The 26,977-nt window shown below is 40.0% G+C and overlaps 1 protein-coding gene across 4 annotated transcripts in view; it reads left to right on the forward strand.

The window, feature by feature from the left end:
* The first annotated feature begins 709 nt into the window (after positions 1-709).
* Positions 710-26,977, forward strand: part of LOC144036243 (cell adhesion molecule DSCAML1-like) — a 55,239-nt gene continuing 28,971 nt past the window's right edge. For 2 of the 4 annotated variants that reach the window (XM_077546722.1, XM_077546723.1), the window contains exons 1-3: positions 710-939; positions 8,863-9,183; positions 11,293-11,439. In XM_077546722.1, coding sequence (XP_077402848.1) covers positions 897-939; positions 8,863-9,183; positions 11,293-11,439 — 511 coding nt within the window. In that variant the 5' untranslated portion in view covers positions 710-896. The remainder of the gene's footprint in view (positions 940-8,862; positions 9,184-11,292; positions 11,440-26,977) is intronic. The other 2 variants (XM_077546720.1, XM_077546721.1) reach the window with 2 other exon arrangements.

Raw genomic sequence — 26,977 nt, forward strand, 5'->3', positions numbered from 1 at the left:
ATAACTTTGCAACAAACATGCACTTTCTTCAATAACATCGAAGAAAGTAATTGTTTTTTGTACACTACTACTACAGTGCAATTATTATTATTTTTTTAAACACATTTTACTTTCAATATTCAATGAGCTCGCTGTGATGTATCCCCGCATTGCAATTTATGAAAGTAGAGTGGACACGTTCAGGTTTGACGTTTAAATGTTAAATGTAATTAACAATTCTTAAACAAAAATACTACAGTTTTATTTTACCTGCAGTTTTTTATTTCATTTTAATTAATTAATTAATTTATTGCCCCGTGCACACAGCTGCGCTCTCCATCCTCGCCACTTTCCCCCCAAGGATTGTGGAGAAAAACAATTTGGTGTCACGTAATGGAAGTCCAAATCGTTGAATTGTTCAAAAATATATATATTTAAAAAAGAGAGATTATGTTAGTCCCACGGCAACGCTTCTGTTCCAACGTGTAGCGCGTCGATCTCGTCTTGGTCCAAATATTGCGCAAAGAGGCAGGGGCCATCCTACCCTCACAGGTGGGCACCAAACGATCCAGCTCACAACTTTTGGGGCATTGATGGACCAAGAGACCACGGTCAGGCCCGCATATGAACCCCCTCGACCAGACCCGGTCTGTGGAGGATGGTGGATGTTGGATTTGTTCTCGCGCTAGTCCCGCGAAGAGAGGAGGGACTTGGGCGGGGCTGATGCTCTTCTCCTTTGCCAACCATTCTTAGTGGGGCGGCAGGGCTGGAGAGACCTCCGGGGAGCACAGTCGCCAGTCCAGCACGGAGACCCACCTGGCCCCCCCAAAAAAGAAGAAGAAAAAAAGGGGGGTGACGCACCTCACGCTCGCCAGGATTGCAAACATCTCCCCAAAAATATACCTGCTATTTATGGCATGTGGCTTGTAACTTTACTCCTGCTGTACTCTCTCCAAGAAGGTAAGACAAATGCAATATTGTCATTTCCATCCCATAGAGTGAGTGTGATAGTTTCTAAGTTGATTTAACGGCGAACAGCAATCGAAAGTGTTGTAAATGCAATAATTCCTGACGAGAGGCGAGGGTTGCGCTTTGGCGCGTCGTCTAATTAAGAGATACTATGATTTAAAAAAACAACAACCCAAATGTAAAGGGCAGCTCAAAATGTGCATTTTTGGTAGAAAGTGATGATGAAAAGTGTGTTTTTGTGCGAGCTGTGTGCTTTCGAGCTCGGGCCCCATGACGCCTGGATTGTTTTTCGCATTACCAGTAAGGATATGAATATGTAAAATGGCTGAATGGAGAGAATGAGGTGCAAATACAGCTAGAGGTGGAAAACATGCAAATCATGCAAATATTTCAATCGATCCTTTCTATCGCAACGATTTCACTCCAAATCTGGCCCTCTATAAAGTTTTCATAAAGCACGCATGTGGATTGTCATGATTATTTTCCACTCATTGTGCATATTTTGCTAATTGCAGCTGTTTTGATCAGGCCTCGTGTCCAGTCGCTCCTCCACAAAACCAGTGATTTCCATCAGGGTTTTTCGACTGATTAAATTTTTTTTTTGTAATTAGTGCCAATTTGTCGCTATTAGTAATTTGATGTGAACAAAAGGCATTTCCCTGACAACGGCTCTTTTGGCTAAAGCGGGATAAAGCCGCATAAAGGCCCTAATTGGTGCAATTAGCCATTGGATGTTACAACGTTGAAATTGATTTATCAACGCAAAGGACGACATGTAGATTTTTTTCTTCTCTTATATGAAGTAAATCCTCACCCTGTTGCCAAGTTGATCCTTTGCTATTAAAGTGCTTTATAATCTGGACACATCTGCATTAAAAATTGCAGAAATTAAGCGCCATCTCCATCTCACATCCGGGCCTTTGTATCAACGAATATGTGACATTTAAAAAATAAAAAATAAAATGTGAAATATGTCTGCTTTCTAAACAAACAAAAAAACATGTTTTTTCTTCTTCTTGTAGCTTTGATTACCAGTAATTGTAATTAGTCATTTCCTGCCTCATGATTTTTAATTCTCATTTTTAAAGCCACAATATCACATATCCTCTTTATTTATTTATCAACTTGAAGGAGGAATTAATGAAGTCCACGGTTTCCCCTCGTGGATGTGAATTTACGCAAATGAGGGCGTCCACAGGCAGGCAGGGGAGGTGGGCCAGATTGCAGACTTGCCCGGTCATGTTCCTCACTAATGGCGCACCTGGACCCCCAGACGGGTTCGCGCGCCTGCCGGTGCGTGCGCCAATGTCGGGCACGTGCGTGCGTGTGTGTCGCGTGCGCAATGGCGCGCATGCAGAGAACGGGGACACCCTTGTTTTGCTGGTTGTAAACATATTTCTCCAACGCATCTCATGCTTAAACTGAAAAGCAAGTTTATTTTTGTCACTTTTTTTTTTTTGCCTTTTGAGGTGCGAGGAAATGTGAGGAGCAAAAAAAGGTACGAGTGTAATTAACGTGAATTGGTTAAAAGAGTTAGTCCATTAAATACATTTTCAACAAATTAGAAATATTCTATCAAACTTGCAAGCTTTTATTCCCGTGTCTAATTGGTATCCGTAATTACATTTTCCAAGGTCGGAACGAATCGGAGCCTCTTTGACATATAGCGGCCTGCTACGTGTGGGCCTTCCTTTGACGCTCTTATTAAAACGCGAGTCGTTCCAAATAAAACGAAAATGTGAATTTGAAGCTGGCCAAGCAATAAGGTGATCCTTCACCCTGGCACATTCGCGTGTCCCCCATATGCAGCTCAACCTCCACAAATAGAAATATGCTAAATTCTCCCTCCCTCCCCGCAGTCCAATTCCCAGTGCTGTCTTTGCAAGGCTGCACAATTAAAGCTGCAATGTGAGCAGTAGGCACCGCTCAATGGCAGAGCTATGTGGGCTCCACTGGGTGACATTATTAAGGCAGCTTTCCATTTCCACAATTCAAATCGGAATAAATATCTATTTATGTAAAATAGATCATCTGGACCATCTGGGTGTACATAATAATTTTAGATAGACAACTTTGTGCCTACAGTTACATCTTCATCATTATATAAATCCGGTTCATCACAAATTCTCCGTTTTACTGTAAACACACCTGTCAGTTGGCCTTCCAGCCCCAACCCAATTTAATAGCTGCACTTTATCTCAACCTTTCTGCAAAGTTGAGATGTGAAAGATTGTCACTGCAGGCATTCAGGCTCAGTCCATTATTAATCACGTTTCCAAGTCAAATAAACTGTTGATGGCAACTTGTCTTTTCAACTATAGTGGAACCGAGGCAAAACTCAAATTATACCTCGGTGGTCGAGCCCCATATTTTTGGGGTAGATGCAATTCGGCAAATGTCAAATCTGTGAAGCAAGTGGTTGTTTTTGTTCATCTCCCTCTCCATCGCTCCCTCCCGCCATCGTTTCCTCCTCTCGCAGCAACTCCCCTCCCTCTCTTTCCCTCATCACTAGGCAGAATTAAAGGCTGGGGGGAGGGGCCGTTTATGCAGACTGTGCTGGGACTTGTGATCCACAGATTTGATATTCACATTAGGAGAGAAACTGGCTGCTTTGATGTGAGGGGGGAGCAGGTCCCAGGGGACTGCTGAAGTAGCACACTTTTTTTTTTTTTTTTTTTTTTTTTTTTACTGACACAGCACTGGCCGGGGGTGGCTTAGTGGGGTGATGTTGGTGGGGGGGCGTAGCAGATTGTTGGGACAGGGTGTGCCAATAGACAGTAGGTGGGAACTGCGATATCCCTCCGTTGATTAGATCTAACCCCAACCGCATCCCCCTCCTACTTCTCCTCCCACCCTCCACCTACTTACACGAGACCCCTGAGGATTATGTACAAGCTTACACCTACCTTTATCTCATGACATCCCCCCCCCCCCCCAATATTCAATTTACACCCTTCTGACAGAGTCTCCGTTAACTTTGCCCTCCTCTGCTTCAGTTTTCCACACATTTGCACCCCATTTGTCCGAACTCCAGAAGTTATGTTTTTTTTCTTTTTGGGATTTTTGAAATTGGTGTAAAAATTTTCCAGTTCACAAAGACTTGTAAAAGCAACTAAAATGCTGTATACTGTGAATGCCAAGCGAGTAATTGGTGATGATATCATAATGTAGCATTTTACCTTAAAAATGCATGAAACAAATGTTTTTTTTTTCTATTCTTCTAATTTCTCATTTCTAGTTCCTGATCGTAAAAGAGCCACAAGAAGGATGTCGCAAGTACTGGTATCGGTACTCGCCCATCCATAATTTTAATACACCTCTGTTTGTATGTAAATTAGTGATGGCCATAATAGTCGACTAATTTACTACCAGTAACTGCTAATTGCAGGTCTCATGTCATCACAATTTTTAAACTGATTTATGTACAACGTAACGTATGCCGAAATGAATCTGTGGAGTTGAATTTGTTTTTTTGGGGAGGTTAATTAAATAACCCAAAAAGTTGGGTTATTTACTTATTGTTGCTCATTAAGCCAGAACTTTGGTTTATTTAAATTTTGGGGTTAAATAAATGATCCAAAAAGTTGTGTTAGGCCCTTTTTGACCCACTTTGGGTTACCTTTGACCCATCTGTGTGCCTTTGAAAGTCAGCGGCTTGCAAAACGCTCTGATTTGAATGTGTTGCCATTGTGACATAGATTCTTTACTCATTATTTTTAAGTATCTGCCCACTTGATGATTGCTACAGGCCCACTCAACTCGGTGAAAAATGTCAAAGCGGCGTCACCGCACCTACATCTTGTGCAAAGCCCCAAAATTTGCATCAGATGACAACCTCAGTGGAATTGAGGAATGAGCAACTTCAGTTTATTTTGGGAGAAACTCCTAAGCATTTCGGAACCAGAATTGTCTTTTGTTCAGCACATTTTGTGGATGATGGCTTCGTTAACGTAAGCCTTCACGTGCTAAAAATACATTTGTGGCTTTTAACTCATTCACTGCCATTGACGGCTATAGAGGTCAAAAATTTATTTGAACTATTTCTATTAGTTTCACATTTTTTCCACTTTCGTTAACAAGAGTATGAAATCCTATAATTTTTTTTATTGTACATTAAGAAAGATATACAATGTGTGACTAATCGTGAGTTAACTAGGGAAGTTATGTGAATAATTACAATTGAAAAAAAAATAATTGCCCCAAATTAAAAAAAGAAGAAGAAAAGATTATTAAAAATTCGGGGCATCAGGCAATTCAATTTTTTAATTGTAATTAATCGGATGACTCCAGTAGTTAACTCGCGATTAATCACAAATTTCATATCTGTTCTAAAAGTACAATACAAAAAATCTAGGTTTTCATACTCTTGTTAACAAAAGTGGAAAAAAATGTGAAACTAATAGAAATAGTTAAAATGAATTTTTGACGTCTATAGCCGTCAATGGCAGTGAATGAGTCAAGACGCCCTCATATTGGGAACTAGCCAATCAGAAGAAAGCTCAACATTAACTTAAGGAGACACAATCACAGCAAAGCTTATTTACGTATTACATATTCATGAGAAATCCAACTGTATCATGTGGAAGGTAATTCTGAAGAAAAAAAAAGTTGGCGCTGGGGATCTTTAATATTGAGAACATTAGTTGGCATTGATTGTCGATTGGAGCGAAATGAAATGCGCTACATGGCTCCAACTAGAGGCACCGTTGATTCAGTGTCAAGTAGTTTGGCGTCAAACTGCATGACAAGAAAACACCTCAATCTGGTTGAGTTGTGCCTCCTCCCCCTTCTTTGTCATTCCCGTCACCAAATCTAATAAAGAATGCTGTCAAATTGATCACTGATGTAGATGGATGGAGATAATGGAGGAACATGCATTATTGCACCCCTTGTTGGGCACGGGGGTGCGAAGACGCGTGTATGTTGAAACATTGTTGGCTCTGGGGTTTGTTTACCACCTCTTCCCATTACGGCTGTGTGAGTGTTGAGTGTGCGCGCACACTCCTGTGCACACTCACGTCCTAGTGAGGCGTAGATCAGCTGCATTATGCATGATGAAACCTTGCATAGGTTATGACTTCTACCTCTACGACATACATATTCATGCGGCGCTCTGGCAGGATGTATAAAAAAAAAATAGTGGCTGCAGGTCTGACAGCCCATGCAGTACTCTAGGTACCGTGCTCCATCCCGGACTGGGCTTGAATAAGTACGGAATTGTCAGTGTTTTCGCGTGTTGTCTTACTCTCTGTTTGTTTGTGAGATGGGTTACACAAAAAAATATTTAAAACTTTGTAGAGGAGGGGTGAGACATAGGCCAATGAAAGACCCCATTATATCCGGTCTTATCCATAGTTATTTTTTCTTATGTGCAGGAAAGGCAGAGGTAAAAATCTAGATTCTGAATGAAAATTCAGATAAAGGTAATTCCATAATGGCAAAGATTTTTGTTGTTGATATATTATATAACAAGCGTATCTACGGTAATTAGGATCTATAACTGTAATCTGTAATTCAATTTTATTTGTGATGCATGACTTCGGCATGGTGGATTAGTGGTTATCACATTTCTCAGATTGTAAATTTGAATCTAAGTTTGCTGTTTTTTTCCAGGCTCCCACTATGCTCCCCTTTTCGAGCTCGAGCCTTGTCATTTTTTCCCCCTCCCCCTCCCTAGCATCTTCCTAATAGCATAACCTTAATACCAATAAGGTTCCATTCATTTCGAATGTAACCCGCCTCTTGTCCGAAGTCAGCTGTCTCCTGGTGTACCAGTAATTAATATTGGCAAAAGTCCAAATGCATTTTTTTGCCTGAAGTAGAAAAGGAAACATTTGTTTTAATGGCATATTGCTAAGGGACCATTGATTTGTGTTTACATTATATAATGCTAAAATGCTACACACAAGCTTTTGTGTATTCACGGAGAACATCAGGCAGCACTGGCATCTTCATTGTGTTTGAAGTGAACTCACAACAGCACTGTTGACCTGTGTTCATGTCAGGTCAAAGGTCATTGACACATGTTATCCCATACTGTATAAATGTTCAATTAATGACCGTTTACACTTTTACATTGTGTAGATGCCTTAACTGTTGTTTCCCCATCAAGCCAATTAAATATTCTGTATACTTGTTTACATCTGAGTTTTTGCACTGTGCAGATAGATATCGGAGACATTTTGGCAAAATGTGCATGTTCGTGACTATCAGGATCTAAATTTAGATTTCCCCCTTGACTCCTGCTATCTTTCATGTGGATGCTGCTACTGCATTTTTTTTTTTTCTGGTTGTTGTTTTTATCCGCACATGGTTTTCAAGTGCCAGTGCCACCATGACAACACACCGTCTTCTCCCAGTGTGACGGAGCTACTTTTGGTCTGTTTGTTCTTGAGTGTAGTATGTGGTGCATGTGGCGAATGCGTGTTTACGTCGCCTGATTTTGACAGACTGAGTGGCGGGAGTTTGGTCTCATCCTGTTTTTGTTCCACTTCCTGCTCTATCAGTCCCCCAGTGCTCCCCATCCTTGTGTGCCCAGGCCCCCGGCCATATACTGTAATCCACCACCAGAGCCCACTCCTCCCCCCCCAAGCTCTCAGGGTGACCCCCGCACTCCTCTACGCTAGTCCTCCTGTCCCCCCATTGGGAGATTATAGATATTGCAATCTTTAATATGGCTTTATGCTCAGGGGCCATTATCAGTAATCTGCAGTGGGGAGGGAGTCTGACCTGGATTTTTCAGATCACCACTGGACTGTCAGTCACATTTCATATACCATCTGTAACATTCTGCACGGTTTTATCAATCTCAAGCTTAGGGGCACTCTTACGCCTTGTAAGTGCACTCGCACTTTTAATATTGGTTGTTGGAAAAGTTAGCTCCTGGTAGTAACGTAGTGACAGTGTTGATCTACAAGCATCACTTGTGTTGAGCAGGTGTTTAACCCATTTTGTTATAGTACATCCATTTTTAGCTTTCATGGAGTTATTTGGGTTAAATCATAACCCAGCGGACGTTTTTACGGCAACTACCTTCAACTTTTATGTTCCTCACATTAATCTCGTACAGACAGACTTTTATGTATCCGGAATAGATGAAAGGGTCTGGTGTAAAAGCACTGTTAGACTATATTAACTACACTATAGTGTAAGAATATAGTGATTTTTATTGTTACATACAAAATAAGCCGTAGTGTTGGATTGTTTGCTAACAGTATGGATGTTAAAAAAACACACACACATTTGTGACCAGAAAAAGAGGCATGGTTTGAATTAGGTAAACAATTTTAAAGAATCATATAAAGTTACCATAAAAATAGGAAAAACATAGCAGAAAAATCATGTCCATCCTTCTCGTTCTTTCTTATCCTTACTATGATGACCCCCAAAATTTCGAGACTTCTCATCTCCTTCCTCCATCTTCCGTCTCACTCCTCGTTTTCTGTATGTGTTTAATCTGAGTGCCAATGAGGAGTAGTCGTGTATGTTTGTGTCTGTGTGCGTGCATTTGTGTGTGTGTTAAATATGTAAGGAGATTAAAAAGACTTAAATCTGCGTCTGGCATAGAAATTCCAATCACATAACCTTTCATCAGTGTTCACTCGCTTTCTCTTTGTTTGTGTATGCGTACAACTGTATAGAGGTAGCCGGCTCCTCCCCCTGCCTATCTACCTTATTCACCACAGGCTTTAGCCCAAATCCCTGGCTTTCTGCATCACATGACTGATGTTTGCAGCTGGATAGTTGACATACATTTATTATGATTATTTTTGCGATACATTTTAAAAACTTTCCCGACTTTTGACTCATTCAGTGCCATTGACGGCTATAGACGTCAAAAATCGATTTGAATTGGGATGGCAGGGAATGAGCTAAATGTGGCCTGATGTTGTGTTTTCTGTTTGCCTCCTTCAGTACACAGTGAGGATGTGGGCTCTACCAGGCTGTACTTTGTGAATGCCTCCCTACAGAGGGTAACCTACTCCAGCTCCGTGGGGGTGTCCCTACCCTGTCCAGCAGGGGGCACCCCCAGTGCCATTCTGCGCTGGTACCTGGCCACTGGCGACGACATCTACGACGTGCCCCACATCCGTCACGTGTACGCCAACGGCACCTTGCAACTGTACCCCTTCTCGCCCTCTGCCTACAACAGCTACATCCATGACAACGACTACTTCTGCACTGCCGAGAACCAGGCGGGCAAGATCCGCAGCCCCAACATCCGCATCAAAGCTGGTGAGTTGGGTGGTTGAGGTGTTGGGGGGGATGGATGAGTCATAAAACAAAGTATTTGAGAATCTGCATGATGGAGGAGAAAAAGCACCCCGAAGGTCAAAATGAGACTCTGCATGATGAGTAGAGCGGATGTGACTGGCAGCTGAAAAAAGACCAGCTCACACACTTGATCACCTTCCCTAAAAATAGTCTGAACCCGAATGCAGGTTGGCCTAGAACATAATAAACAGAGCACACCTATTGGACTGAACCTCATCACATTACAGTGATAAAACCCGTCAGTGGCTTAAAAGCCAAAACACAACACACCCTGGGGCACATAACATTTAAATAGCACCTCAAGTGTGTTTCTTCAGTGATCAAATTAGATTAGAAAAAAAGTGACATAACAGATTTGAGACAGTGTACCGTCAATGTATTTGCAAAAATAGCTGTTTTGTTTTTGGTATTTGCAAGAGAGAGTTATTGCAGGTTGCAGAGTGATTCAATGAGGAGAGATGTCTATTTTTGGCAAATCTGACCAGAAGCTGCCTCTGTGCTGTCATTTAGTCCCTCTTCTATCCTTCCTCTCTGCCCAAGTTCTCCAAACTACCCTCCCGTGTCAGACTAAATATAGCCACAGCACACTTCTTTAATTATCTCTTATTAACAACCCTAATTGGTGCTTTTCATTGATTAGAATGTGTGATGTTGCTTTAATAAGCCAGACCTCACCTCTTGTAAAATCACACATTTGGGGGTTGCAGTCCTCTGGCCATTTGCGAGGAAGAGACTGAGATTACTAAACAAATAGTAACCTCAAATCACCGCTGGAGTAAATCTGGATGATATAGTAGTTGCGCTGCGTCTGTTCTCTGTGGTTCATTCAGGCCAGTCGGTTCCACCCCCTTCCCTCCTGTCATCAACATCTGCTTTCATATTCTGCCTCCCAACACCAACCAGAACTAATACTCATATTCATTCTAATACTAATACTAGCGCCAAGTTGCGGATTTGAGCCAGGACCCTGAGCTGCATGCCAGCCGGGTGTTGCCTTCATTCCTACATGACCCAAAAGCCTGGCTGCAGGAGACAAGGGATTAGCGTGAACCAAACATCCCGTAGCCAGCGGCCTCCATTGGGCCCGGGCAGCTCTTTAACAGGTTGCTGAGGAGGTTGATATTTTGGGGATGCAGGGGGCTCTTACTGGGTAATTCATCATAACATTCCCTCCTCACAACAAGTGATTGTGACTATTACAACGTAAAATATTGCAACCGCAGTTCCTTAGCAACCTTTTGACAGCTCCTATCTTTTTATCCGATTTAGCTAATGAACCCTTGTTCATTCAACATGTTGGGGTGGAAAGACAGCTTGTAAAAATGAACACTGACTTGTTTTCCCTTATAAAGTTCTGAACAAAAACGATTATTTATTCATCATGATAACATGCCATTGCTAAAAAATAACATCCAGTGATTATCTTGTCTACTGCAAGATAGCTCTAATAATGTAGAGTGCAGACGCAGGATTAGATCCGTTCAAACAAAGCTCAAGAACGGGCAAATAAACTCCACTGAATGCTATGGTAATTGATGAAAGAGCTCTGGGTGTTTGCAGGTTGTTTTTAATGATGTAAACACAAGTAGATCATTATTTTAGTTTTTGGAGCAGGATAAATATTTGGCTGCCATATTATTGAAATGCTCAGTGGTGTGATGACAAGGCATCTATCTATCTATCTATCTATCTATCTATCTATCTATCTATCTATCTATCTATCTATCTATCTATCTATCTATCTATCTATCTATCTATCTATCTATCTATCTAGGTGGCTAGCTAGCTAGCTTCTGTATGTATCTATCTAGGTGGCTAGCTAGCTAGCTTCTGTATGTATCTATCTAGGTGGCTAGCTAGCTAGCTTCTGTATGTATCTAGCTAGGTGGCTAACTGGCTAGTTTGTATCTGTCTAACTAATTTCTTTATGGGGTAGCCATATTCTGCATTTAGTTTGTGTTATGTTTATTTTAACTTAACAGTCACTCTATCAATAGAGCATCGCTCTGTTTATATTGACATCATTTGAGGTAACCCACATATTGTATGAATCTATTTGTGTGCGTGTAGTTTTCAGGGAGCCCTACACTGTGCGGGTGGCGGACCAGCGCTCAATGCGGGGCAACGTAGCTGTGTTCAAGTGCCTCATCCCCACAGCCGTGCAGGAGTATGTCAGCGTCGTATCCTGGGAGAGAGACACGGTCTCTATCGTCCCAGGTAAGACATCTTTTCTTTTCTTTTTTAACCAGGCTGATCTGCTGGCGGATGTTTTGTATGTCATTTTCGGATTTGGGATACATTTTATCTAGTTGTGTTTATGCATGACAGTTGACGTATGTTGACTTTTGTGTCTTCTGTCTGCTCACTGTTCTGGATCACTGATCTGGCCTTCCATCTCCTTCTAGCTTAAACCCCTCCCTTACTCAGCCTCATTTTTGCCCTTCTTTGGGCAGACATTTCCTTTTCTCAGTTATCGCTACCTTTACATCTCATTAGATTTGATACAAATGTCAAATCCTGACGTTAACTATAATTGACAGTTGCGAGTTGTAACGACCATATAGTTCATCAGGGCTTCTCAATCGTACTTGAACATAGGTGCTCCAATTAGAGACAGTGGATGTCAATAGCATTGTCACATCCCCATCTTCATTAACATAATTTGCATGTGTGAAAGAAAAAAAATATAGTATCAAGCGTTTATGTCTTTTCTAATTCCAACATGTGTGTTTTATTGTGTGGTCATTGCTGAATTTGTGCAAATCGTGGGTGTTCAATATGTGCAACTACAATGTTAAAGTGAAATGAGGAAACGAAAATGAAGCAAGGAGGGTAGTAGGGCAAGAATGGCCTCAGGTTCCGGCAGATGGTGTTTTATATCTTATGTATGCAAAGTCCAACATTGTGTCTCACATAAACAGGCATCAGTGTTGTGTTTAGTAGTTGATATGCGGACCAGCAATTTTAATGTAATTACGAGAAAACAATATTTTGTGCATTGGCAGCCATATGTAGCATTAGTTGCTATGGTGTATTTTTATTTATTTATTTTCATACACTTTCAACCTTTCCACGGATGCGATGCCATGTATGGTTGACTTCATTAGTTCGACTTGATATATCCTGATAACAAACGTCAGATCTGACTGAAATGCAAGACTTTGTTGTGTATATTGATGCTTAACGTGTTTGGTTCGTTTGGCTGGGTGTGCGGTCACAAGGCTGCTGTGTGTATGTATGGGTATATAGGTCACTTGATGAGCAGTGAGTGTGAAGATCAGATGCTGAACATGATGAGCTGCTCACTGAACTCGACACTCGCCTCTGTACGAACAGTAGAATGCACAAACGCTGCAAGCCCTCACAGTGCAGCCAGTTCAACCTTGACCCCCTTTATCTGCGCATGCCAATCAAACAATAAATCCATGCGGCAAATAAACACAAATCACCTGTCAGTTGGAAAATAATGCTGAACTGACCTTGCTTGCATGGAACTACACAAACAAGAAGAAAGGATTTATCACTAACGTTTAGGTCAGATTAACATTACTTTCTGGTTACTGGACGTGTTAAAATACGTCTGCTTTTATTATCAATTGATGAAGCACACATGCACCTGTCTGCCAGTTGTGTATTCAAATTGCCACTTAACTATAAAACTGACACATGAAACAGATCATTTAACTCGGTATATTTACTCATGAAAATGTTCAATCAAATGATATACAGCACTAAAAGTCAGCTAGCTTCATGCTAAAATGCAAAGCACCGTTGATGTGACTGTTAAAAAAAAGAAGCTACCTTTAACACCCAGTAAATAAAAACAGTATATAAAATTTCTCACGGGCATATATCTCTTTTTTTGTGTGGCAACAAGAACTGTTAAGGCACATTAGTAGGGGACCTTCTCTGACACTTCTTCTTGCACCTGTGCTGCATCTACATGTTGAGGCACATTAGTGGTACTACACTGAAGTTGCGCGACTAAAATTAGTTGGTCTTTAATGTATGAGAAGTCCTTATATAAAGTGCTTTGAGAAAACATTTGCTATCTGCCGTCCTATAAATACAATTGAATTAATATCAGACTAGTCTGTATACTGTAAAAAGCTACAAAATGCTAATGCTATGCTGACATATCAGATCCACTAGCATCCATGAATAAAATGAGATGTTTAGGTTATGTGCTAAGTCAAAGTAGTGTTTTCACTTGCTACCTGCTGAGGTTTCCATTTGCACATCAGTAGCACAATCACATATTGGTCCAATGGTTGTGTTGATGACATAACACCATGCAGCCTTGCCCTCTGAAGCCCAATCGGTTCCATTCTGACAGTCGCACATGTTCCCCATCTGTTTGTGTGTGTGTGTCTGTATATTAATATAAAAGTGTGTGTGTGTGTGTGTGTGTCCCACTTTCCTGTCCAGCCAGGACATTAAGGGGGTTTTAAAAGGGGAGGGGTGCAGGCAGACTGACCTAGTTCCCTCTCACTTGCCCGTCCCGGTACCATCCCCGTGGTGTGAAGTCTTGTGCAAGTGCGTTTTTGCGGCCACATGAGAAAATACGGGATTGCAAATTGGAGTAGTGATCTGAAGGAGGAGAGTTGGAGTAGTGACAGAGAGATGAAGAGTTTGTGGACGGGCATAAAAAAAACACACCATGAGCACAGATTTAAGCTGTCAGAGTAACCAGCAGAGAGCTAATGAGTGGCTTCGATGCATCCCGACTGGACCAGCAGATGGCTGCGGCCACATGGATGGCCCATAGAAGAAGCCCAACTATGCTTTATATCATCCACCTGCCACACAGTTTGCCTTTGTTTACTGGCGCTGTCATTTCGTACACATTCAGGACTCTAATGGTAAAAAAATAACAAAAACGATCTATTGTTGCTTTCCACATTTTTTCTATGGACTGTATTTGTCTTTCATAAATGAAATGTCATCCTAAATCCGAGCGCAAATTATGCAAATCGAGATGGGGGGCGACTAGACGAAAAATAATTACAGGTATTTTATTCTATGCTTTTGCTTGCTATAATATAGTAGAAGCTAATAATAATTAGTGAGTTAAACTAATACGAGCTTGGATACTAATGGGTGTCGCTGAGTGACAAGGTCACTTACAGGCTACATTACTGATCAATTCTTTCTACCCCTGGCGTCCTTGTTGGAAGTCAGGCGGTTCAAAACACACACGCACGCACACACTGGGTGGTCACAGGGTTGAATGGAGAACAGCTGGATATTGCCATTACAGTCAGTTTGCAAGCTAAGCAAGTCTCGGTAACAAATTTAAACGGATTTGTTTATCAGAGTTGCATCAGTTTGATGATGATGAGCCGCACTTTATCTTCAATATGTCATGTGATCAATATTGGTTCAAATACTTAAATGGCCAGAACTTTTTTTCTCATGTCAATCAACTGACTTTAGAACAGAACCACTTTGTTGTTGTTTTAAAAAAAAAAAGAAGAAGAAAAATAAGCTCTCTCACAGGCCATGCAAAACATTTCTTCTGTGATTGTTTGACAAAGACAAAGATTTGAATAGTTTGTCTATATTCTGTATGCATGTTACTGTATTGCTGGTTTCTCTTACCAATTTAGTCGAGTTATCCTGATCCGATCATGTGATCAGAAATTGGAGTTATCACATTTTGATATCTTTATTTCATTTTTTTTTAAATTACGCTAATTAAGACAATTTGAATGTGCATTTTTTTCTTCATTTCAAGGTACAGATCGAGACTCGGTTATCAGTAGATTCTTAAAAACAAATAACTTAGAATTGGGCTTGGGTGCAAAAAAAAATTGATCGGGACACCTGTAGAATTTTGATGTCTTAAGGCCAGGACTGTACGAAATTTTTACGAAATTCAGAATTGAATTGAGAATGACCCCTAAATTCCAATTCCATTCTTGAATTTGAATTTAGGTGGCAAACAGAACGCAGAATTTTATTTGCAGGAAGTAAAATTGAAATGACATGAAATTAAAGAAATCCATGATACAAAATTTCAAATGTATTTAACAATGAAGCCTTACCTTCTATAAGCCGTTTTGCAACATGAATTTCATACAAATATTATATTGTAAGGCTACTAATAAAATGTGTAATTGTATTAAAAGCCTACTAGATAAAACTGTAAAAACTATGAAAATGTTTGATATGATGGTAGAACAGCACTTCATTTCCCAGAATACCTTGCTTTATGTACATCTTTAAAATGGCTGCCCAAACATTTTGGCCATTTTATTTGGAGCACACTAGTGAAATACAGTCTTGAGTATTGAGTAATGAGTTTCTCTGAATTGCATTGAATTTAATTCCACTTCCTGTAGTTCAAATTCAAATTGTTTTCAATGTCCTGTGTGGGTGGAGTCAATTAAAATTAAAATGCATCCATTGAATTTGATTTTGAAGTACTGCTAAACTACACTCAGGTGAAGTAAAGCGAGAGGTGAGGCCAGTATGGGGAGCAGCCACGTCTTGCACACAGCGTCTGTTTGTAGATCTGTGCTTGTTGCGCGCACGTCAAAGAATACATGAATAAAAACACTTGTCTGGGACACCACATACTCATGTAAACACTGGTCTTACAAAGGCACTCACTTGTAGTGAGAACAAACGTACAACCCCAACATCACACACATTGAATCTAACACAATAAAGCCATTTCCAGATTTTACATGAACCTGCCCGAATAGGGAGAAGTCATTAAACATTAACCTGAGGTACATTAAGGCTGCGCTCGCCTGTGCGGTGGCGCTCGACTAGCCATGGTACGGGACAAGGTGCGACTGGGGGGGGGGAGGCTGGGCACCACGTGGCCTCCCCAGGGCTCATGGGACACAACCTCAATGACTGTAACCCCCCCCCCAACCCCCACCCCTTCAAACTGCCCAGCGGTATCATGTTTGCCGCCGCTGCCCCCATGTGTCACGCAGCAGGGTGTCATCATGCAGCTGATATCATGTAGACACACATGCAACAAAACCTCCACGTCAGGAAGGAAATCGGAAGATAGCGTCACTCTGCATGCCCCGCATAACAGTGTTTTGCGGTTTCTTCACCTCTATGTGTGCTTCCCTCTCTTTTGCATGTACAATTTTGCTCCATTTGAGAGTGAGAGCAAGGCAGGAACAGATGGGCTGCTGGCAGCCATCTTTTACTCAGTTAGGTTGAGTAGGCACGTGGAAGAGTGTGTTAATTAGCACAAACAAGCGTGTGTGTATGTGCGTGCGCGAAGGCCACAATAGGCATAATTATTTCTGCTTGAGAGGCCAGTTTTAGTGGGGGGTGTGGTGGTGATGGGGGGGGTAGCAGCGAGAGGCGGAGTACAACAATGCCCCGACCACGGGCTTTGTGTGTATTGAGGAGAGGGCTGACAAGTGTCGGCTATTATTGACTATTTACACACTACGACACACGCCCGCTCACGTGCACTTAACACAGCATCGCCTGACGTTTTTTTTTTTTCCTTCCCTTCTTTGTGTCTCTATCAAGCACTCGCATGCACACTTGGGACGCACACACATGCAGTATGAGCATGTTTGTCGAGCATCGGCGTATCAGTGTCAATCAGTGTAAGAGGGAGAGATGGGAAAGTCCCTGAGAGCACATCACTCTGACACAAATCTGGCCACCACCTCAGCCTTCAAGCCAGGCTTAGTGACAATACAATAACACAGGGAGAGACTCTCTCCATACTGGCTCTCATTTACAGATTTAGAAACAAAAAAAATGGTTAAAATGGTTTGATTTGTACATAATTTTTATTGCATTAAAAAAAAAGATAAGAAAATGGAGTCATTTTAAAGCAAATGCTACCAAGAACATTTAAAGTAAAATAGAAACATGTGACAATTTCTTTAGATCTGATGTAAAATTAGAGCTGGGTGAGTACCATTACCGGGTACTCTGTTAGGCTGCCGATACCAGCCACTGATACTCAAGGCGAACAAAATCTGACATTGAATATGTCCTCCTCGGCACTAGTTGGCGCTATATTGTGGCAGTTTGACACGTCACCCTTATTCACCAGGTCTTATTTCAACGTATCGGTACTTGCGACGTCGGCCGATACCAATATTGGCTGCCCTCTTGTGGTTGTTTTACGATCAGGAACTACAAATAAAAAAATCTGAAGAATAGAAAATTTACATTAATTTCTAATTTCTTATTAAGGGAAAATGCTATATTGAAATATATATGTCTTTTTTTTTTTTTTTAATATTAGTTTTTTCATGTCTCAAAAGCACTAGTGGTATCTGTGCTTGGTATCAGTATTGGTGAATTCTCAAAAGTTGCTTCTACCGGTATCAGTCTGAAAAAAAAAAAAGTTTTATTCATCTCATACTTACAAAACTATAATAAACAAAATAAATTCACCACTAAAATTGAAAATTTGATTAAAAATGTACAAAAAAGGTAGAATAAGAATAAACAATATTAACCATCTCATACCCAAATACAGTAAAATTAATGAGGTGTGTGAATGAGAAGGGGCAGGAAGAAGCATTTTAGCTAATTTAGTCATCGTCATGTTCTACATTATAATATCAGTGACTTTAAGTGTGTATGGCTTTATAGGGTGAGCCTGGTGAGTGATGTGGGAGTCAGAAAATGAGAGTGTAGAGTTGTTGTAAGCTCAATGTTAACAGCTCACTTTTTGTTTTTCTTGTTGTTTAGATGTTAATTATAAAAAATACTGATACTGGTTTTTAACACAAGCCGTTTCTAATTCTCGCCGTTGCCTCAATAAACCACGTTTCTCATTTTCTAAGTATTCTGAGTCACCAACAGAGGTGAAAGCAGGGAGGCTTGTGCCAAGGCTTAGTGAAAATAAGTGAATGGGGATATCTGGCTCGGATTGGGTTAAGAAATGGGATTTAAGTAAAGAGGTCTTAACCCTTTTCCTCCTTCTTTCCCTCCATTGCTTTGTTTAGGACAGTGAAAGACGGATTAGTGCCGAGAGATTACAGCACGTTTTGCCAAGAAATTGTCATTAATTAAGGAAACACTTGTTCAAATGTTTAGTGCCGGGTTGCTCCTCAGTGTTTGGTGCATGGGCCACATTTTTCCCTGTTATGAACAACAATCTATTTCCTTGTAAATCCCCTGTAATCCGTTCATAACATCTCTTTACTTGTAACGAAATAAAACAATTGATGGATTTCTCAGTTTAGTCAGAATGAGGTCTATATTTCACGTTGAGCACTACAAGACAGAGGGGTCACAGTGACACATAATCAAGAATCAAATTTGATCCCTGGTGGTCCTCCATGTGTCATGTTCCTACATGACCTGGCAATCAGACCTATTGATCCGACTCTCTGTTTGCTGACCAAACACACACAGAAGCCATATCAATGCTATAGACCCTCATTGAACTAATTCTGTGTGGGAAGCTAAAAAAGCACAACAACAGCCTGATGGTTCCTTTGTTGGTTCTATGAATTAGTCGTGTACTGAGGTCATATATCAGTATATTGATCATCAAGTGGTTAAAACATGTTATTACTGTGAATATTCATAGCTAAAACAGAATCGCAAAAACAACTGATAATTAGGGTGCGACTGATATGGATTTGATTTGATTTTTTACGCCGATGGTGATACAGATTTTTGGCAGATTTTGTTTTTTACCTATTAGCGATTAATATGGCAATTAATCTAAAAAAAAATATAATACATAATAAATAATAATAATAAATATTGTTTTCCTTTGATACATTTAATTGGCCAATCGATTAACCGGTCAGGTAGTTGTTTTTCCCCCTAAATGTTAAACCGCACACATACAGATTGCAGTGTGATGACTAATCAATGTATTGATTAATGTCAGTAACCAAGATTTGTAAGGCTGATAATCAATTGTATTGATAGTAAGACTTTTCACAGTGTAATTCAGATGAGAACGAAAGAAAGAATATTTATAGCTATCCATTTGTAGTCTTTGAATCGTATTGTTTTACCATATTTTATTTTTCAATTGATCATAAGCATTGACATTGATACTGATCAAAGACCTTCATACTGAATTTCATTAGACATATTGACTAGTTCAGGGGTCAGCAACCTTTACTAAAATAGGCAATTTTTTTGCTATCAATTTTCTGACATTTTTGGTATTTTTTTTGGACACTTTGGTAATTTTGGGAATTTCTTCTTTTGCTTTTGGACATTTTATAGCTAATTTTCGAATGTTTTCTTTTCTGCCTTTTTTAAATGAATTTTTTGGCAGTTACAAAAATATTTAATGGTAATTTTCTGCTTTTCCTTTTTGGACACTTTTTTTTTAAACATTTTTAGGCAATTTTAAAAACTTTTTCATCTACCTTTCATCTCTCTTTTTCTGACAACTTAAAAATTTGGACTTTGACAGTTTTTGAATATTTGTTCTTTAAAAAAAAAAAATCAAAATTATTAATTAATTTAAAAAATATTTTACCTCAAAATAAAAATAATATATGTATGTATGTCTACAATTTTTTTTAGAGATCCACAGCAAGCCAAAGGAGAGGGACACCTGGCTCTAGAGCCGCAGGTTGCAAACCCCTGGACTAGTTTATTGGGCACCAAAATGACAGACTGTATAAACAAAATTATTTTGGAATGTGTGGGATTTTTGTTGTTGTTGTCATATTTTGTGAGGTCACGGAGAGGGCGTGGCTCACCAGCTCTGTTCTAGCTCTGATGGGGCTAACTTCTTTTCACACTAAGCACACCCATGCAAGGCTTTATTGAGCACTGGGGGGGGGGGGGCATGCTGGAACAGCAACGTTAAAGCAGACTATAAAATGCCATGTTCACGTTGACAACATGAGCTCAAGGTCAAGTCGAGATATAACAATGAGTAACTTTTAAGCGGCTGACGCCTCTTCAAATGTCACATTGGGTTATTTGTTGACTTCGCTGCCTGGGATTTCAGCCATCCTCTGTGGTAAACACTGACAATCTCTCTGCGTGCGTGCCTGCTTTCGCACGTGTGTGTGTGAGTGTGTGTGTCTCCAGTTAAGCTCCGTCTCTCTCCATGCTGGGCAGTGACACTCCTCTGCCACCAGCACTCTAATGGTTGGGTGAAGGGAAGGTAGGGGGGGGGGGGCAGCGGGGAGACCAGGCGATTCACTCAGTGCTGCTAATGCAGCTCACGGCCTCAGGCCATGGGCTAAGCTGAAGTGCACCTCGCTAGATACACACATACACACACCATATATTGCACTTTCTTGTTGAACCAAAACAACTTGGGTAGGGGTTTGTGATCATCCACTAGATTATTATTATTATTTTTTTATATTTAGTAGCATGTTTTTGTGTTGAGCAGTCTCCTTTCAGAGATTAAAACTCAGTTTCGAGTCAGTGGTGTATCCAGTGCAGGGTAGGTGAACCGAGGTTAGCATATTTCTACAAACTGCGGTGAATTGCGATTTGTGTGCGTATGTGGTTTTCCTCTCCCGGGACCCTCATTATCACTGCTGTCCCAGATGTCTCCGAGCACATGAAACACACATCATGAATAATGGAGTCCTATTTTCTACATCTTTCTCCACGTCGCGGTCTTCACCTCGCACCCTCCGTCCCCGTTTTTGCTCTGTCCACGGCCTGCTCCCTCTTTCCTGGACGGACCATTTAGTTTTACGCGGTGTTGTACGCCTTGTCTGCTCACGACGTATTTATGGAGGGGAACATGGCTCTGCAGTGTGGAGTTGTATCTATGGAAACTACATCCTTTGCATAAGAAGACTTTTACGAGGGTCCCCCGCTGTCCATTCAGCACCACACATGTACTCCCCACCCACCCATCCCCCAGTGTTTACTGTTTAAAGTCACACAGGGCAATTTGGGACAGAGCAGCCAGTGGAGCAGAAGAGACGTTGTCCCATCGCAATGGAAACTGGACTTTTAGTCTGTCTGGTCCGCCCCTCCTTTCCTCTAAAACCATTCTTCTTCTTCACCTTTGTGTTAGGGCTGGACGATTATGGGTTCATTTTCATCTTTAAACATTACCCTTATCGCTTGATCATATATATTTTAGCGTGTGTTATATTCACAAGTCTTGGGACTTACTGAGCTAAGCTGGGACGTTGGGAATTGTATTTCATGCAATGTCACATGGAAATAAATGTGTGTAAAAAGTCCTTGGATCTTCTTATCCTTGAATTTTTGAGGAAATGAAATTTATTTCAATGCTTAAAACTCAACTTTGAGTATAACTTGAAAGGATAATGAGAAAATAAATGGTAAGAAAGTAAAGTAAGAATATATTAAAATTAGTTTATGTGTGCCTTTATTGGGAGCGCTATTCATGTTGTACCCGATTTGGCCACTTAGGGGCAGTGTGGTTCTACGCGGTCTGATACACTGTTAAGTTGTAGCCACATTATAGAGTAGAAGGAAAAAGTCACGATCAGGTTATTCCAATAAAAGTTGTCATTTTTAATCAAAAATCGTTCTTAATCGAAAATCGATTCTGATTTGCCCACCCAAAAATCTGAATTGAATCGAATCGTGAGACATTCACAGATTCCCACCCCTATTAAACATCCTAAAGTACGTTCAGGAACGGGAGAATCGTCCAGCTCTGCTTTGTGTCCTCTTGCCATGTCTGTGCATGCGACTGTCCAGTATTAGCAGTGACAAAGAGAGGACATGATTGAAAGATGAGGTAAGCAGTCAGAATTGCTCAGGAAAGGGCGCAGCAGTTTGGATTAGACAGTGAAGCGTGGCTTTTTAATGAAAACATGACCGAGCCGCCGCCGCCGCTGCCGCTGCCGCTTTCCCCGTCCAGCCTCCCGCATCTTCAAAATGAACAGCGAGGAAGCGAGGGCGAAAAGGCCAATATTGCTCATGCGGCGTGGTCTTAACTGGCAGCGTGACTTCTGCCCCGTCTGAGCAGCTCGGTGGCCTGAACAAAGTCTCTTTTATGGAGGAGATGCGGCGGGGTGGGCTCCCGATGCACCATCGCTTGTTATACATCAGTTGGGCCAATAGAACCTGCTTTGAATGTGAATTGAAGGAGTTAAGAGGACGCCATTCATGGGCGTTGAGTGTAAAACAGAATAAAAGCCAGAGAAGTGTATATATTTAATTGCCTGACACCTGCTTCTACTTGTGCTTTTAATCTATACGCAGTAGAGAGAGGCAGCAATGTTAGGGCGGAGTGAGTGTGCACTTTGAATACAGATGCAACACCCCTTTTTTGCATAAGGTTTGAAAGGATGAGAGCTCACAGACATGGGCTGTTACCTCCTCCGCCGTTTTCATTGGCATTCTTCTCCTTCCATTATTTTTCTTCCAATGGAGCCGCTTCAGCTACAACTTCCACAAATGTTCACTGACTCCATGGTGCTAAATTTACAGCATTATGCTTTTGTTCCGACTGAGAAACACCATTTGTCCTATTTTAAGTCTGGTTTGTTGATGGCTTCGTTCGTGTGTGTGAGTTTATACCAGCACCACTGAGAGTATCTCCAGAATACGCCATTTTTTTTTCTTTCTTCCCATGACAGTCCCACATCTTTGATCTTTTCCTCCCCCCCCCCCGTCTATTCTCACCTTCTTTCGCATTCTTCTCTGCGACAGAATGCACTTTTCTAATGTCAAATTTTTTTGAAACCCTTTGGTTGTCATCCAATTACAAGTGGAAACAAAACACTGTTGTGCTTGTCCACTGTGAGTTCATTTGTATGCTTGAATGTGTTGGTGTTTCATAAATATGCATGTCGAAATCCTTCGTTCTAATTTGGTGGAAGGAGAAACCTCAAATATGAAAAATCAAGGAACATAAAACACATTTCGGTCTTCATGTATTGGTAAATGTACAACCCAAGTACCCATCGTTTCTTATGAGATTTACTAAACCAATATTCCACTTTATTTTTATTTTATTTTACAACATGCATATTTGTGATTAATAATGTAGCACCTTTCACGCCTCAGGTACAAGTTAGACATTTTAAATATTGATGATTTACAAATAGATGTATAATTAACCAAATATGCAACTGCAAAAGAAAAAAGTGTCAAATGGAAATATGAGTGGCCACATCATGCTCTGTGTTTGAGGGTATTATTAACTATTGCACATATAAGTCAACGTCGGTACACACATTTAAACTTCCAATGTTTAACAAATGTCAGTGTAATTTCTAAAGTCAAACGCACAATTTAAGGTGCAACACATCACAGGGGGCGGGCATTCTGCCATTTGCATCATAGATGATAAGGGCTCAGCCCAATCATGGCTCACCTGTCTTTTTCTTTTCTTTATTTTTGTCTGGTCATGTGACGTTCACAAACTGAGCCGTGATTGGTCGTTACTTGAACCCTGAGCAACTGTGATGTCATTTTAAGTGGACAGGGAGTGACAAAATGGCCGCCCCCTGTAATTTTGCTGCTTAACTCATTCACTGCCATCGACGGCTATAGACGTAAAAAAAATCATTTGAACTATTTTTATTAGTTTAACATTTTTCCCACTTTTGTTAACAAGAGTATGAATACCTACATTTTTTTTTTATTGTATTAGAACAGATATAAAATGTGTGTTTAATCGTGAGTTAACTAGTGCAGTCATGCGATTAATTACGATTAAAAATTGTAATCACCTGACGGCCCTAATTTTTACTAATATTTTCTTTAAAAAAAAAAGATTATAAAAAATAAAAAAAAATTAATAAAATATTTGTAAAAATTAGGGGCATCAGGTGATTACAATTTGATATCATAATTAATCGCATGACTTCACTAGTTAACTCATGATTAAGCACAAATTTTATATCTGTTCTAAATGTACCAAAAAAAATTCTAGGCTTTCATACTCTTGTTAACAAAAAAAAAGTTAAATTAATAAAAAATTTGCCTATTGCTGTCAATGGCAGTGAATGAGTTAATTAATATTACACAAATATAATATCAAACAGAATACTGTTTAGACTAGAACATTTTGGGGTCGATTTTCCTTTTAAATTCAAATTTGACATGTTTTGTTCAGTAAAAACATGGAATGTTCAGCCTGAAGGAGAATACTTTTTTTTTTTCACTTGGAGCTAAAAATAATATCTCATTCACACATCGAGAAACTAGTAAGTTTACATTACATTAGTCTAATAGAGGAATGACAGCCAATCTGTCCTTTGGCATTCATATTTCAATCTGTAAGGTGCAATGACTTCTTACGTGCTCCAGGTAATTGTTACCTCTTTGAAAAAGAGCTGCTTACTGCCATTTACAAAATAGGAATAGCTATATTTAACAACTACCCAATGACAGCGTTTTTCACATTTGCTATTGTTACTTCCCTTATGATTTTGTGTGTTTTCATTGTTTCATTTCTGACCGGGATCACGTTGCGCTTTTAATAATTGCTGAAACGACACCAAAACAGAACGAGGATGGCAGCGAGAAGACCCTAGCAACAGGGACGGGATGAGGAACGTGTGAAGGAGGGTGTGTGTGTGTGTGGGGGGGGGATGCAGAACATCAATAAATAATGGGCCCACTGAGGAGGTGGAAATATGGGCCTCGTTATCTTTGCGCCGACGCCTTCGTTTGCATGTGGAAAAATGTTGCTGCCGCTAACCTGCTCGTGCTCGCATTCGTCGCGTACGCAGGCACACACGGTCTCGGACCAAAATGGCCTACTGTATGCATCCTATTTATAGACGGTGTGGGTTTATTTTTTCCTCTCTCGCACATTCATAATTTCATCTTCACTTACAATCCTCACTATTATTATTTGTCACAGCAGTAGTTCTGTCTCGGAAGTCGCAGCCATGTTGTCATATTGGAAAGCGGAACTCAAGAAGACCTTTATTACAATAATATACAATGTAATTATTTGGTAAAGTACTGTTTAAGCTCATTTTCTACCCCTTTTTATTTAGATGTAGATGGGTTTCAATCTGAAGTACATCAGTAGAACTAAAAGTGCAGACTGTATGCTTTGTGAGGATTTTTAATTAGATTAGAAAATAATTTGTTTTGACACTCAAACGAATGAAAGCAATTAAAATATTCTATACTGTATTCACTTTCAAGAGTCTCCATCCAATCTGAATAGAAATTCCAACATTTCCCCCCCTGGAAATTCTTTCTTTGCACTAATGGCTTATATTGAGGCTCAAATGGACCTCATGCAAAATTCCAACAATGTCAGCTCTCCTGGAGGCTACGCAGCCTCTTTCTGGATGAACAGACTTTTTATAGAGCCATTTATGTTGAGTAAAAATGTGTGCAGTAAACCAAAACAAGACTTAATAGCACTGAGTTGTGTGTACAGTAGAGTGGGAGGCGACTGCCTTTTTTGCCACGTTGGCGACTCCGTATTATGAAAAGCAAAACAATCCTGAAAACTGAGATACTATGAAAATATGTTCTAATTCAACTTTAGCAGATATGACTTTAAAGTTTGGCTGCTGTGGGAGAAAAGATATTTAGTTCTTGTAGTTTGTGTTTGTTTATCTTTTAGCGCACGTGTGTGTACGTGGGTATGCTATTAACAAACGTCAGTTCTCCAATTTCACTACCATATTAAAGTACCAAAATCTTCAACCGATGTGATTTAATCTAGAAAATGCCCACTAACTTAATGATAATATATAATGTAAACTCCCATAGATGGGCTAACAGAAACTAGGATTATTTATTGTTACTTCAAATATGTTCCCCTGCTTGATGAGAACAAAAAACATTAACAGGAATACATGGTACTCGGTATTACACTGATGTGACATCTTCTTGCTCTTGGACACACTGAATTGCCAGTATATATATATATTTTTTAAATGAACTTTTAATGCTTTTTGTTAAAAGTGGCAGATTTTAATTAAAAATTTTCATGTGGCCCACATTCAAAACTTGGGGTGTTAAAAAAAATCGATTCGGCAATATATCGCGATATTACAGCGTCCAATTCTCGAATCGATACGATATGCGGCCGAATCGATGTTTAAACATAATTTTTTTAATGGAAATATTCAACAAAACGTCTTACTTAGGGTTAGCGTTCACACGTTAAGCATGGACAATTTTTTTTATAATTAATGGAATATTAAGCGGTAATATTTTATTTCAATGCTGTTCAAACATGTAACAGTTTGTTTGTTAAATACAGTGGCTCACAGTTATAAACCTGAAGTTTCAGATAAATAATACATTTTCATACAAATCTTACAGTGTACATGTACAAGTTTACTGATTAATATTTTCTAAATTTGAGTTAAAAAAATGCAATAATCAACTTATAGATTCGTATGGAGATTAATTGGTATCGATTTGAACCGTTACCTATGAATCGTGATACTGATCGAATCGTCAGGTACTAGGCAATTCACACGCCTATTCACAACCAAAACAAATCTGTTTTAAGATGACTATACCTGAGGAACATAAAATTGGATCTTGACACTAAGCAGAAAGTGGAGGAAACCATCTTTTTTTTTTTTTTTATCTAGTTTTATGAAAAAAAATTCTGATACTATTTTAGCTGTGTTTTTTGTGTGTGTGTGTGTCATCGCAAACAATAGCTCGAAAAGTTTAGTAGTAATAGGAGTGGTAATCCATGTTACTCACATCACCCCAATTTTTCCACAGCTACATTTCCAATGCTGCCGCGGCCCGCTTATATATGGACGGCGGGCCCCAAAATGGCCCCCGGGCCATAGTTTGGACACCACTACGACAGTAGAGCTGCCCCACATGTTGCTGAAGGCGAGCGACTAAAAAAATTTAAAAAACGATCACTTCAAAA

Source organism: Vanacampus margaritifer, chromosome 16 (assembly GCF_051991255.1).
Source record: "Vanacampus margaritifer isolate UIUO_Vmar chromosome 16, RoL_Vmar_1.0, whole genome shotgun sequence".
Taxonomy (NCBI): Eukaryota; Metazoa; Chordata; class Actinopteri; order Syngnathiformes; family Syngnathidae; genus Vanacampus; species Vanacampus margaritifer.